We start from the raw sequence: 15224 nt of genomic DNA on the forward strand, positions 1-15224 counted from the left end.
ATCTTGAAAGTGATCTGCGAAAGCGGCAGAGCACGGCATGTACCGAGAGCTCCGTGAGCGCTGTTTTCTGGGCGCTTCGTTGGCGTTGAAGGGAGAGGCAGCACGCAGGCGAGTTCGCTCGCTGCAGAGGACGCTATGTTCAAAGCGATCGTCTTAAGGGACGGAGGGAGGGACGGTTTTTCAGTTGGGTAAGGGTATAAATGCTTACGCATTTAAAACCATCGGATTTCAGTGTGCCCTTATTTATCTATGAATTCGCAAGCGCCGGTGAACATCAGTTCCTGCCTAGAGGACGTGCTTGGATAGGTCTCCTTCTGCAGCTACGCAGTACTGAGTTCGATTTATCACATCTTCTGTGTTTTTTTTTTTTTTTTCATTTTTTTTTTCATGGTTGACGCTGGAATTCTACGGCAGACATCCGTTATCTTTGCCTTCAGCTCATCTGACGTCCGTCTCGATCAAGTAAACACAATCTTTCACATAATCCCGAAGAAAAAAAATCGAGTGGAAAGAGGTCATGTGGCCTATAGCCGGTCAATTGCAGGCCTGTGCCTTTCAATCTATTGCGCATGAAAAGTCGCATCCAGCCAGTTTCGTGCTCGGCTGCTGCTGTGTGCTGGCACTCCATCTTGCTGATGCCAGAGATGTGGGAGACGTGACAGCGGGACTTCGCTGAGAAACTCATCCACCACTCCGTGACGGATTTCGTCAACGTAACGCTGTCCACTCAGTGTGTGATGTAGGAAGATGGGACCGATTATAGCACCGGCGTAAATTCCGAACCGCACATTGAACGACCACTGGCACATGGTGTCCATTGCGCTTTACCCAATGTGAATCGGAGTCACTCCAATGCAAATTTACCTGGCTGTTTCTGCAAAAATTGGCTTCATTTGTGCACATGGGCCCTGGACTTTGCTATGCGTCACGCAGAAGCGGTGGCGAAACGGGCTAAGCGTCATGCATATGCTGAATTGCGACGACCAGAAGCAAAGATAAAGTGGCATATGAGGCGGCTAAATGTCGAGCTGAAAAGGCCGCAGAAGCGGAGCGCCAGCGCCTTGTGTACAATTGGAGCAGCGAATGCCTTCAACCGAGACTTTCAAAGTGTTAATGTTAACGCATCTTCGTCCGATCAACCAAGTGATCAACCATTAATTTTTTTTCTCGAAAGGCTCTATTGTATCTAAATTGAATTTTTTATGGAATGCTGCTAAGTTTCGTAAACAGATAGGCCACCGTGCTTTAATATTTTTCAATGTTCAATAGAACGCCTGTTGAGTCAGTCAAAAGAAGCTGGACCCACCGTGGTTGCTTAGTGGCTATGGTGCCGGACTGCTACGCACGAGGTCGCGGGATCGAATCCCGGTCACGGCGGCCGCATATCGATGAGTGCGAAATGCGAAAACACCCATGTACTTAGATTTAGGTGCACGTTAAAGAACCCCAGGTGGTCCAAATTTCCGGAATCCGCCACTACGGCGTGCCTCACAATCAGATCGTGGTTTTGGCACGTAAAACCCCATAATTCTTTTTTCTAAAGAAGCTGGTAGGCTAGCCTCACTCTAAGAAAGTGACACTTGCCTATTTAGGAAGAAACGGCGATGCCCCTTATGCCCCTTAATTGGGGCAATTTTCCTAATGTAGGTAAAACCCGAGAAAAAGAAATTCGGCAGCGTTTCTCTTTCGATTCATATTATGAGCCGGCCCCAGGTCACATCACTTATGCATACAAACACATCTCACACAAACAGCAAGGCAACCGCTACGCAGAATAGATACACACGACACATTCGCATACAAACATTGCTCGTGCTACCTGTACCCAAGATGTCTCAACCTATTTATATACATGGTGTTTCGACCTACAATGTATATAGTGCCAGTGGGGATCTTTGTCGAACACAATTGAACAATGAATCTCGACAGCATGCTTGTATGCTTATAATAATCTAATAGGAAACTGAACAGCGCACAATCCTGTTAATACATAACCTTATTAAATTGAATGACTCTCGATTAGCAACCAACGAATCAAATTCGTTTCGATTTTCACATTTTGACAGTGATCAGTAACTACTCAATTAAATGTGTACTGAATGTGAGTCAACTGACGCTTTCTTAACTTTAGTCAATTAAATCTCTATCGACCTTACTCATTAGAAATTGACGCTGCATTGTTTTTCTATAAACTCAGAATGAACCTGATGCACAGTCAAAGGGTTATTTCATTGTTATTAACAATATTTTATATCAGGCATATTTTTACGTTACTGGACAGGTGCTTTCAAACTATACCGTACATGAAACAGTTGATGATCTTCTCACATTTTACATCCATGTAGAAAGTTCTCGCAGAGAGTTCACATTCCATAGACTTGACAAAATTCACAGAGGGATTAAAAAATATTAATCCATTCTGCAGCTATACGCGTTTCGTGATACTGAATATGAAAGAAATGTGTGGAAATAAACTTTTATACAGACAGAATTATTTGGCCCCTGAAGCGGCTGTAACCGTGTCCTTCTTCGAGCCACTGCTTTTGTGGTCAGAAAAAAGTTAGAAAGTTAGATGCTGTCCTGACGTGCGCAGTTGTAGGTGCTGCGTCTGAAAGTGTTACGGTCGTAAATAATACCAGGGTAGTATCGACTCTTACCTCTCATGAAAAAAAAAAATTTAATTTGAACAACAGATAGATCACCCATAGAGTTTTGAATAGGCTGATTTTCCTTCTTGCAAACTAGTCCTTTGGGCAATATGAAGTCCGTAAAAGCAGTTAATAAGACGACTTCCTTCGGTCTATTGTCCATGGACTTAACTAGTGGGTTCCTTAGATGAAGATACAGACATTTGCCGACAAGTAATATGAGATCATGTGTCCACGGGCGTGCAGCCACAATTGTAATGTGTCACAGAAAAACGCCTACATACTTAGTGTATACTGTCTAAATACATTCTCGTGAGATATCACTGTTATTACTACAGAGATTTATTGATGCGCAAAACGTGATCGGCCGGCGGGAGGCACTGTGCTGAAAGTGCCTACTGATTAAAGCGGACGCCGTATGACACGCACTTCGGCCGTAATAGCAGCATGCGTTATCGCAAGGTGCGAGAAGAGCACGCCGTCGCCAGGTGACGGCACGCTGAAAATGGCGTCTCAAATACTTGGTTGCCCGTTAGCAAAAATGGCTAAACTGTATAGCTCTCAAGCCGCGTGCCGTTTTCGGCGAGTCCGACGCCACGTGTTCAAGTGGTAGTATTCCCGTAGAGATCTCGAAGGTTGAACGTTCAGTTATTTCTTAACTCAAGTGAAGACGTTGCGCACTTTTTTTTACCCGCCATGGTTCATAATACTCCAAAAAAGAAATCAATGCGCCATTATATGTGTTAAAAATAAGTTCAACCGACGTTATTAAAAACCTCATACGCCAGCGTTTGGTGTGCTTCTTCGACAGTCTCGTTTATTGTTCTTCGTAATCCGCACCCCTCGTCCCCTTTGGTGAGACACCATTAGCGCTGCAAGGAACACTGCCTTAGAGCTCGCAGGCACGGCAGCGACAGTTGACACTGGTACTATTAAAAATGTGCACGCGCCAACCAGAAAGGTGACTAGAAAAAACTACCGAATATATAGAAAAAGAATAAGTACCGTCCGGAGGCCTCTCAGGAAGGCTTTTTAACGACGGCACTGTGTAAGCGCATATATTTAAGCACGTCTCAAAAACATATCACGAACGCATTTTTACGAAAGCGTCCATGCCAACAGCTTCTGCATAATAACCTTGCCAGGCTATAACATACGATCGTGCCAAGCTTGTGTACATTTCTGTGCAAGCAAAAGGGAGGGACGTCAACAAGGCTTTAGTAGATAGTGGAGCTTGCATAACAGTTGTAAACAAGAGCGAAATTCCAGACCTAAGTATCGTGGAGGATTGTCCTGTGATGATGTATGGTTACGACGGCAGGAAAGAGACGTACAATGAGTGGTCGGAATTGTTGATCACGTGCAAAGGAAAAGGTACCTTAACTAAGGCTCTCGTAGTCGATGCAGTAAAAATATCAGTTGATAACACCTTTGGGCGTTTTCGGCATATTACGTTGATGTGTAACATTATTAAAATTTTTATTTCAATGCTGCAATATTCTGAAATGAACCGGCCTTGAACACCGCCGTTCTCAACGCTCAAACGGTGTTGACGCACATGCCGTAAGCAAGCCAGGGAAAAAAATCAAGTTATTTCTGCTAATACTAACACGCTGCGGATAGAAGAAATATTGCACAGCCGTTCCCTGTTTACGAAGAGAGTCTAGCGGACAAGAATGAAAATCCGCAGTGCTCTGATACGGGACCCTGCAGGTTTGAAACATTTCTAGTTTGCAGCTAATCACAATTCCATTAATAAATCTTGCCACAATAAATACGGGAAATAATGCATACGTGTTCTTGTGGCAAGATGCACATTTCTTTTGCTTAAAAAAGTAAAAAGAGGCATTTCGTGCATTGAGCGCGCGAGAAAATGCACTTCCTTCTCCTTAACACGTGACACGGAAGTTCTTGCGGGCCACGGACTCGCCGCTGCCACGGTGCATGCGAAAGTGTCTATAGCGCGGAGTTTCCTGCAAAAAATTACGCTAGAGGAGACTCTGACGCTGCCCCCTATACGGGGGCTGCATGCGCGGCAGTTCAGTCATCATGGGAATGACGGGGAGTGCAAAGATTGCCGGCTTCAAACGGGTTTGCGAAGTTTGCAGACTGATCAGTTTATACAATATATTGCGTTGCAGATGCAACAATTTGCGATGATTACACATACGGGCAAAAACTATATATGTCTTGCTGAGCCAAGAAAAGTGTGGTCGTCCGGGTATGTAGAAAGATTAAGCCTAATAAATGACACCACTACAACGCCTGAAGCTAAAAAACACGAAGATTAGACAAATCCGTGTACTATACCCATAATTTCCACGATGGCTGAACGGTCAGTGCGCGAATGTTCCCTCTAGTAATGTTTGTACATAACTATGTGGTCTGCAGTCCTCCTATGCGACCTGTTGCATCGCCAAGCCACTTGCATCGTGCTATTCTCCAGCGCTGACTCACGAAATGGCATGATCTCGCAGGAGCAGCTGGCGGGGCCGCCGTGGGCCCCGGACCGGCAGCCTTACGCGCCAAGCGGGAATCAATGATCAGCACCGCGGCCACCATGCGAGTGCTCAACGTACTACGCCATTGGGTCTCCAAACACTCCCAGGTCAGCACTCATGAAGTTACAGACGTGCAAAGTGTTAGCTCGTAGACGACAGCGTTTCGAACGCGTTCTTTTGCTGCGTTTCGAAACGGGCAGCGTGCGTGCGTGCGTTGAGCCCCGCCCGTATATGGCACAACGCTGATAGCTTTCGTCCGCTTCTGGTAGCAATAGTACACTCAGCTATATCGAAAGCTTACGCCTTTCTCGTATTTGTAGATCGAAGAATTCTGTCGTGAATACGTCTCCATGTATAATCTGTGAAATGTATCCGACATTGCAGCTCCGCCAAGCCGGTTGTCGGAGACTATGGCCGAATACTAGGGTGTATTATCTTTCGGACATTAGCAGCAAGAAACACAAGCCTAATTTCGCTATTTAGCTGAAATATGCTAATTAAGCATATAATCACTATCTAAAGGCCACATGACGTAAGTGCGAAATTGAAGCCGACGAGTAGCGAAGTTATATCTGCTAAGCAGAAATCCTACAACTGGCACCGCTTTCGTATATGCGACCTTAAAAAGTGCTACGAAATGCATTGACCTTCCCGTTAAAGTTTCCCAAAAGCGCCCCTTTAACAGTTCGGGACGAACTTGAAGGACACTAAAGGCAAATACTAAGTCGACGTGGACTGTTTAAATACCATTCCAGAAACCTCGCAACGCTTGTTTCGTACCAATGAAAAACTTAGTTTGCGAGAAAATAGCAACTGAAGGGTATGAATACCTTTGTCGCAATTCAAATCTCCCGACACATAACTGGAGAGTAGTGACGTTGCATACGCCATCACCGCCCTTTGCTGCCCCCGGGGAGTAAAACGGTGCCCGACAGACGGGGGCATGGACGGCGGTACAGTTCCTTGCACAAAACGCAAATTAGCGTCCACGGAGAAACAGAGCCAAGACAGAACGATGGATTCGCCGCTGCAGCTGCTTTTGGTCAAGTGGAGTGGACCGCTCGAGCATCCCGCGACATCACATGGAAGTGGACTCCTCTGCAATTTTCAGTTTGTGCGAGTTTCGCGAGCCAGCAAAACCAGCGCAGCATTACACGATAACGAAACTACTGAAACCCGAAAGTGCGGGCGCCGCAGAGTCGAGCGAGAACGAGACCTTTCGACCGCTCGCGTCTTTATCAATGGTAATGTCAACGAGTTCCTTATATCTTTTTTTCTAAAAATGAAATAGAACTGGACAAGTAACATTTTATTTCGTCTTGTAATGCAATACCATGATGTTTTTATAACGACTGGTTGAATACTAGTGACAGAATTTAAATGAGGACGCCCTTCGTCATCGGGCAAGTACTTGAATGTTCCGGAGGACTCTATAATCGTGTCCTGCATTTACCTCAATATTTCGATTATTAAGGCTCTGGTTGCGATTATATTGACGCCTTACAGATTCTCGAGCACTAATAAATCATTTTAGCTTGACTTTGTATGTGCCTTTAGTGTCCCTTCAGGTGAAAACGGCAAGGCTTTCTTTAGCAAATATGGCAAGGATATCTGAAAAGTAGTGCTTAGAGTCTTCGGATTTTAGTAAGTAATCCTTCGCTTCAATTTCGCAACTACATGTGCCCGAAAGTTAATAATTTAAATGTAATTAGCACGTTTTAGTTAATCACGGGAATTACCGCAGAAATATTTCTTGCTGCTTATGTCCCCCTAGGCATGTTGCCTATCTGCAAAAAAAGAAAAAAGGGCAGGAGCCTTGATATGACAGTTTCTTGTAGCAAAACAAGGTATTCCAGATAAAAACAAACGCATAGTATATGCCGTGAACTTCAGAAAGAACAAAACAGAATATGTTTAACGTAGTTAAATGCTCATGCAGCTCATCTACCAAGCCACAGCATCCGGGAATCAGGTTTTTCAGTCTGTGACCTTTGGAGCACCATTACATAGAAAGTCTACATTGACAAGTAGCAAACTTATGTCAAAAACAGGTTATCAAATTTTCGACACCCTCCGCACGCACTATGAAAGTCCTTTTTGGGCAAGAGCTTGTCACCGGGGCGATTGAGCCTAGAGCAATTGTGCTACGAGGGCAGCTTTTATGTGTATGCTCTGTGAACAAGGGGCAAAGGTTCTCAACATTATGTGCCATTGGTCACCCCTATTATTTCCCTGTTTGCCGCGCACATTTTAAGCCCATGTCCACGATACGACGGCATACATGTTCGCTCTGACGGATGGCGTTGCAGGACTTTGAGAACGACCCGAAGCTGCTGCAGTTGACAACAGAGTTCCTGGAGGAGCTGGCTCACAACCCCAACCTCCTTCCGGCTGAACACAAGGCGGCCGCCCAGCTCTTGCACATGATCTCCAAGCAAGATCAGGACAAGACGAAAGTAGACCTCGACATCCTCTTGGCTCCTCATATGGTACGTCTCTTGACCAACATCGCCTTTCACACGGGTGCATAATATGAAAAGTAACATTTCCAGGCATATATTTCCGCAACAGTGGTGCTGCGCTTTCAGATGCGTAAAACTAATAGATTGGCAAGTTCTTTACCAAGAATCATTCTTTATCCAAGAGCTGACCGCTTAAAGAATATCGTTGGTAATTAGGATGTAGAGCAGTAAAAAATTGTATTATGTTGAAGATTATGAGAAGATTCTCACGTAATTTCTTGCTGTATTCACTGCAGACACCAAGTAAAGAGACAGTAGAGTCCTTGTCGGCCCTTGAGATCGCCGAAGGCATGACCTACCTCGACCACAAGATATTCATAGCTATACGCAGCGAGTGAGTGACACATTCTACCGATGTCGGTGTTTTCCTTTACAGCATGATGTCAATCCTGATTCTAAATAATCTCTTGAACACAGGGAGTTTCTAGGTCAAGCCTGGATGAAGCCCGAGAAGGCAACCAAGGCTCCTCATATTCTTCTTATGACAAGAAGGTTCAATGATGTGAGTTTTCTATCTATTCAGCACTGTTACATACGCATATTTCGACATTTAGACGCAGAAAATACACCCGACACAATTTATTTAAGAGGTTATTTGAGCCAGAGCTGTGATTTTCCGTGTGAAAGCACACAGGCAACCTTAAATCGTCTGGATCATATAACGTCATCGTCTCTGCCTCCCTTTCAAACACACAAGTGCATACACACACAAATCTGAATGCATCCACATGGACGACTCGGATCGCAGCCTTCACCGCCATGATGCCGACTTACCAGTTGTCAGGCTCGCTTCACTGCTTAGCCTAATCTTATTTCCGATATCAGCAGAACCGCCTTTGTACTCGCCACGTGATTCCAGTGCCTATGGCATTGCGCTACTGAGCACGAGGTCACGGGTTCGATTCCTGCTGCGGCAGCGGCATTTTGGAAGGGGACGAAACGCAAAGACACTCGTGCACTCAGATCTATGCGCACGTTAAAGAACCTCAAGTGGTTAACATTAATGCAGGGTGCTACGGCATGCCTTATAATCATTTCGTGGTTTCAACACGCAAAACCGAAGAATTACATATTTTTAAGAACCGCCTTGTTTCATCGCAGGGTACTTGGGATATTACGAAATCAGTGAAATGCCACACGGTAATGACACAAAGACTATAACATACATACATTGCGCTTTTAGTGCCCTGTCTTGTCATTGTCTCGTGGCACTTTATTACTTTAGCAATGCTAAACCAGTATGCTTGACATTCTATTCCATTACTGCTTGTATACGTATACATGATGGCGGTCACTTGTACGGGATGCTTTGAATGCCCTAAACTGTTCTGTCTCGTTTAAGTGAGCAGCTGCCCCTCACCTCTGTACATGTCACATTTGATGCTCACATTTCCGAAAATCATGCATTCAGATGCGCCGAATTGTGATCCCGTTCAAATTGGAATGAGTGACTAATGCAGCTCACCTTGTGTGTATCTGTCACGTGGACAGGTGAGTCGTTTGGTGGTGTCGGAAATTATGCGCTGTCCGGAGATGTCCAAGCGAGTGACCATCATCGACAAGTGGTCCGCCGTCGCCGACATCTGCCGCTGCCTGCACAATTTCAACGGTGTGCTCCAAATCTGCGCGGCCTTCATGAACAGCTCGGTGTTCCGCCTCAAGAAAACCTGGGAGAAGGTCTCAAAGACGGTAAGTCCTCGAATAGCCCGGCTGTCTGGTCGCACACAGCACGGGTGACTGTGGCGCTGTCTTCTCTTTCCGCACAGACGAAGCAGACGATCGACAAGCTGCAGGCATTGGTGTCGGCTGACGGGCGGTTCCGCAACATGCGTGACGCTCTTCACCGCTGCGACCCACCCTGCATTCCGTACCTGGGCTTGTACCTCACCGACCTCTCCTTCATCGAGGAGGGCACGCCAAATTTCACAGATGAAGGACTGCTCAACTTCTCCAAGATGAGAATGGTGCGCAAATTGATGGCACTTCCTCTTGCCTCGCCTTGCCGGTTTTATTGCGTATACAGAATCCATCCCAGACTTTGACATACGTATTGAAACGTCGTTCAATGAGTAGCACAATTATCAAACTATTTATTTCTGCAATAACCCACAAGGATTTCCTAAGCTCCAGGAGAACATAACCCCAACTATCCCTTTAATCTACCTATACCAACAGTATCGTCGGCGCTCATGTTGGCAAGCACATTTAGAACATATCACTTGTCGAAGGATGCAGTTTATACGGAAAACGCAGTAGAAAACTAGAATCTGCAATCATATACTGATATTTACTTTGCTTCAACACAATAAGGCTTAGCGTGCATCAGCGCACATCATACAGGGATACCTGCTCCAATATATTATAAGGTGATACCAGCGTGCGCGCGTTCGCAAACAAAATACACAGCAGTTCGCAGAACGCTTTGGGACATATGAGCGACGAGCAGCTCAGCAACCATGACATTCTGCTTCTGGGCATAAGGTGGCGAGTTCGACTCCCGGTTGCGATGTAGGCTTTCCAAAGAGGGCGAAATGACAAAATACTCGTTCACTTATAAGTTAACGAGCACGCAAAATAAAGACATACTCAAAATTAATTCGCAGCCCTCTATTACGGCATCCCTCGCACACCTGGTGTAGCTCTAGGAATTAAGTGTCCATCAACTATTTGTCCTTTGTGCGTGGAGAATAAACATCATGCACGAGGTCTCGCGGTTTTGATTCCTAGCTTCTGACGGAGACAGAATACAACGCTCGTGTACTATGGTTTGGTTGCGTGTTGAAGGGCTTGGCCGTTTTAAGCAAACAAGAGTAGCGTATACTTACGCACTGTCAAGCGTGTCTATAAGGTATTACGGCACTACTACGCCTCGAAAACAGCTAAACCATGCGCCCTTTCAAGGATGCTGTGCTATTAGCCAGTGAGTCAGTCACACGCACAAGGGCCTCCTTGCAGTGCGATCTACATCACTCACCATGACTAATTATCCAATGCGAGAGGCGCAACGCCGCCACTGTAAATGCGCGGCGCTGAGAGGAAGAGAAAAAAAGGAGGCAGGGCTCGACACCACAGTACCTCCCTCTACTCCGGTATGAGAAAAGGAAGGGAAGGAATACCACTTGGAAAGACCACTAGAGGCAGAGGGCCAGAGCGTCTCCGTTGGTAGTGACACTCGCCACCTGGCGGCATCGCAACAGTTGAAGTTTGAAGTTTATTTGTCCTGCCTGCTTACAGGAATAGAAGCAGAAACTAAAGGTGCTACATAGCCTGACAAAAGGCATCTGCTCCTATTACAGTTCGGAACGCAGGCCGATGTGCATGACACAATATTGCCCCTCTAATCATTTCAAGAAAAAATTATATTTCACATTGCCATTGTTTTCACAGCATTTCACAGCAGAGAAAAAGAGCATAGAAAATGGGAAAGAAAAACAAACAAACTATGGGACAAGTCATGGTACATTGTCAAAATTCACGCAACTAATGTAACGCAGGCGTGTACATCAGCTGAATAAAAAAAAAAAAAAAATTAGGTCACACAATGCAAAATGACATAAAGTATGACAAGACAAAAGCATTTTGTTATTTAAGCAAATTCAATATCATGACGTGTCAGGATAGACTTGGCCATAGTACTAGAATGTATATGATCAGAATCTATGAGACCAAGTAAGTGATTTAGCAATGCCGGTACTTGATATTCTATTTGTTTACCATAGTTTTTCCTCAGTGTTCGTTTTTTTTTCTTTTTTGCATTGCTAACATATGTTTTACATTGTATCCGCTGATGTACTCCGAAAAAATCCAGGCTTCTTTTACATAACCCATTGTAAAATCTTGAAATGGTATAGTTGTGTTACTTTTAGCATTGAATATTTTTCAAAAAGGGATTTAGCTTTCAAGTTCTTGATAAGGCCACGATGCTGTTCGAATGCTCGCACAACTCTCTTCTGCAGAATTATTAGTTTTTGATAATTAGTTTGTGCGGATGTACCCCATACCAAAATACAGTATTTTACTCCAGAAAAGACCAGAGCATAATATAATGCATGTTGTAACCATTTTGGCAAGACTGGGCTGAGTTTGCATAAGCATCCAACAATTCTACTAAGTTCTATTGTTAGTTTTTTTACATGTATATTCCACGTCAAGCCTTCATAAACCAAACTGCTAAGAAAATCTGGGTCATTACCTACTCTGTCTGCCCTCAAACACAATGATTGTTTTGTATTGATGTGATGTGGCTTATTGATTGGAGCAAATATTATGTATTTCGTTTCACTAACATTTACTTGGAATTTATTTGAACTAAGCCAACCTGCCAGCTTACCTGGGTAATTATTCACTTGGTGCTCAAGTTCTTGAATAGATGTACTGCTGAAAAAATTATTAGTGTCATCTGCATACATTATTACCTTGGGAGAACATTGGATGTCACCGAAATCGTTTATATATATTCTGAACAGAGGCCCGAGTATTGACCCCTGTGGCACTCCTCTGGCTATATTTGCATAAGCCGATGAACTGTTATTTATGCTAACATACTGATGGCAGTTAATTAGATAGTTTTTAATTAACTCAAGAACCACTCCACACCCATCGTACTTGCCAAATTTGTACACGAGGGCTTCATGACATACCGAATCAAATGCCTTCCTAAAATTTTTAAACAAACCTAATGTGTAGGGCATATATGATCAACGTTCTTAATTCATTCATGTTTAATATTCAGAAGGGCTGCTTTGCAAGATTTATGTTTCTGGAAGCCATACAGCGCCTCACTGATCACATTGTACTTAGCAAAGAATTTGTGCGATCGAGCATCTGTCACATTCTCAAATACTTTAGATAAAACTGGAAGAATAGAGATTAGTCTGTAGTAAGTGAATTGTTGCTTATCACCTCCTTTAAAAACATGGCAAACTCTGGCTATATTTATGCTGTCTGGAAAAACATCAGTATCAAATATTCTATTAAATATATAAGCGATGATTGGGGCTATAATATAGGCTACATATTTTAAAGGGGCCCTGAAAAACCCCCCGGCCTTGGTGAAATAACAGTCTGCGGATAGCATACACTGCTGTGAACATCTCAGCAAAGTTTTGCTGCCGTACGCAGTGCGCGGAGCTCGCAAGCGGACTGCGAAGTCACCTTTCTCTCAAATGCTCTCTTTTCAACAGAAGGCCCTGTCCTCACTCTCTTCTAGACGCACTATTTCGTCATTCCTTTAGATGGCTATTGGCCGATAGCTGACATCGAGCTGCAGTCGGCTACATGGCGTAGATACCGCAACCATCACAGGGTGCCGCCACAAGTCCATTGGCTTTCGCTGTCAATTGGCATTGTCCATTGGCATTTGGCTGAGGACAACTGCGTTTTGCTTATGTTTAGCGAATCGTAAGCACCAAAGGAGGAAGTCGTGGCGTCTATGTTAACATCCAAAATGAAAGTTGAACTGGGTGCCACGGTGACACTTAGAAGGTGGAGCGTTGTGGGCACGCCCCACTTCGCCGTAGCCGTCGCAGTGCAAGACATTGAAGAAGGAATGAGAGCACAGCGGAAGCCATATTTGATTGCCCATAACTCCACTTCTGCTGAATGCATTGAAGTACTTTTTACAGCAAAGTATTTCTGAAATAGCCTGTTTTCACTTCAAATGCCTTTCTCCACTTTGATAAAAAGTGGTTCAGGGCCCCTTTAAAGGAGTTGACTTAACCTTGTCGAAACCAGCCACTACATTATTCTTGATCTGATATATTAATTGCATGACTTACTTCAATGTCATGAGGGTTAATACTACAGAGTTTGTAAGGCTCAATTCATTTAATGTAGAATAACGTATCAAATTGTTATCTTGTCTTCTGCACTTGTCACAAAAAATTGTTCATCTTAGTAGCAGCTTCCTTATCCGACAAGATGCCTGCACTGGTTTATATACATAGCAGTGAAGCCTGCTTTTTCTCAGTCATTAGGTTTCTTACTTCTTCCAACACCTTCTTAGAATCATTTTTTATCTTTGCAAACAGTTCTTCATAATACCTTTCCCTCTTGTACCTTAACTCAGTGGCCAACTTATTTCTGTATATTTTTTATTCAAAAAGTGCCACTAAATTTCTAGATTGAACGAAGGCATGGTAATTTTATTTTTCATCTTGATCATTTTCAATAGTCTTGCATCAACCATGGCTTTCTTGCTCGTTAGGACCGCTGGTTTCTGACAGTCATTAAAAATGCTTGATTACTGCGCATTATAAGCATCTGAAAAAATGCCTCGTAAGCTACATCGGTGTTTCGTGGTTGTCCGAGTTTGTCCGATTAGAACCGTAGCATATATTGTCAGTCTTTTCTTTCATTTGTTTCCAGGTTATAGTTGTAGTTTGAAACGAAATGTATCTTAAGTGTATTTCTTGAAAACATGTTCTTTTTTTTTTACGAAAATATTTTGTATCACGACACTCCAGTTGACCTCGGTATGTCTATATAATTTGTATGCTGCGTATGGCCTGCATCCCGAATTGTTCTAGGAGCAGAAGCCTTTGTCAGGCCGCATAGCCTTTAGCTTCTGCTTACTTTCTGTTGTAAACAGGAGAAAAAAAGTAAACAAGCATGCCCAATCGATCAAGTGAATACATATGAGTGAAACATTTCTAAGGCTACAGCCCTAATGGCGCGAGATGAAATTGCCACTTTAGTTTTATGTTTACCCTCCGCATTTGGAATAAAACATAAAATCGACAGACGATCACTTACGTCAGCAGTTAGCAGTCCAGCGATACAATCTGCCGAATGAATGTTCATCTCACAAGTCAAGCAAGGTAGTACTCATTTCTGTTAAACTTGTGGCTTCTATGATGAGACTTGCACATCCAAAAGAGTTGATTTCAGTAACTTAGCAGAATCGTCACCTGATAACATATTAATATTCACATCACCCATTATGACAAAAGACATTGATAATACGCTTAAAAAATGAAGTACACGCCTAAGTAGTCTAAGAAATCTACAGAAGAGTATGCATTTGGGCTGGTTGGTTCATGATTACGAGCAATAAAAAACAGCGCTAAACAACAGGACTAGTTGTTTGCGTCCCTTCACTCGTCCTGTTGTTTAGCGCTGTTTTTTATTGCTCGTAAGAAATCTAGTTTGTTTCCCATTGGCGACCTGTAAATAACTAAAACTACAGCTTGCTTCGACGTTCAGTCAGACACTCAATACTATTATTTATTGTTGAGAATTCTGAAACAATCCCGTGCCTCAATGACGACTTAACACACATGGCTATGCCATTGCCCCTTCCGTTTTGTTGCCAAAACCGTTGTGCGTATAATCATCAAAGTGCGGAGGATTATCGTATGCTGCTAGCCATGTTTCCGTAAACATTAAAACGTCAAAGTTGTGGGAGATCGAGGTATATAAGTCGCTAAGTTGCTCCTTTTTTATTTTTAAGGCTAAGCATGGTTATGTGTAAAATCTTGAACCATTTCGGGGTACATGAAATTTCAAATTCGTTGAAATTTCTGACATCATAATAGTTACATGCATTGGAGTAG

The 15224-nt window shown here is 43.6% G+C and overlaps 1 protein-coding gene and 1 long non-coding RNA gene across 3 annotated transcripts in view; one reads left to right on the top strand and one right to left on the bottom strand.

Moving 5' to 3' along the window:
• LOC140216081 (uncharacterized) overlaps positions 1-14702 on the bottom strand; it is a 28455-nt gene extending 13753 nt beyond the window's left edge. Inside the window, exon 1 of the long non-coding RNA XR_011892727.1 lies at positions 14425-14702. This is a non-coding gene — a long non-coding RNA (uncharacterized lncRNA). The remainder of the gene's footprint in view (positions 1-14424) is intronic.
• Positions 1-15224, top strand: part of LOC126542489 (ras-specific guanine nucleotide-releasing factor 2-like) — a 402122-nt gene that overhangs the window by 370064 nt on the left and 16834 nt on the right. For both annotated transcript variants that reach the window (XM_072286375.1, XM_072286374.1), the window contains 6 exons: positions 5126-5256; positions 7459-7638; positions 7908-8005; positions 8089-8173; positions 9163-9360; positions 9438-9635. In XM_072286375.1, the coding sequence (XP_072142476.1) occupies positions 5126-5256; positions 7459-7638; positions 7908-8005; positions 8089-8173; positions 9163-9360; positions 9438-9635 (890 nt within the window). The remainder of the gene's footprint in view (positions 1-5125; positions 5257-7458; positions 7639-7907; positions 8006-8088; positions 8174-9162; positions 9361-9437; positions 9636-15224) is intronic.

This window comes from Dermacentor andersoni, chromosome 2, assembly GCF_023375885.2.
Source record: "Dermacentor andersoni chromosome 2, qqDerAnde1_hic_scaffold, whole genome shotgun sequence".
NCBI lineage: Eukaryota > Metazoa > Arthropoda > Arachnida > Ixodida > Ixodidae > Dermacentor > Dermacentor andersoni.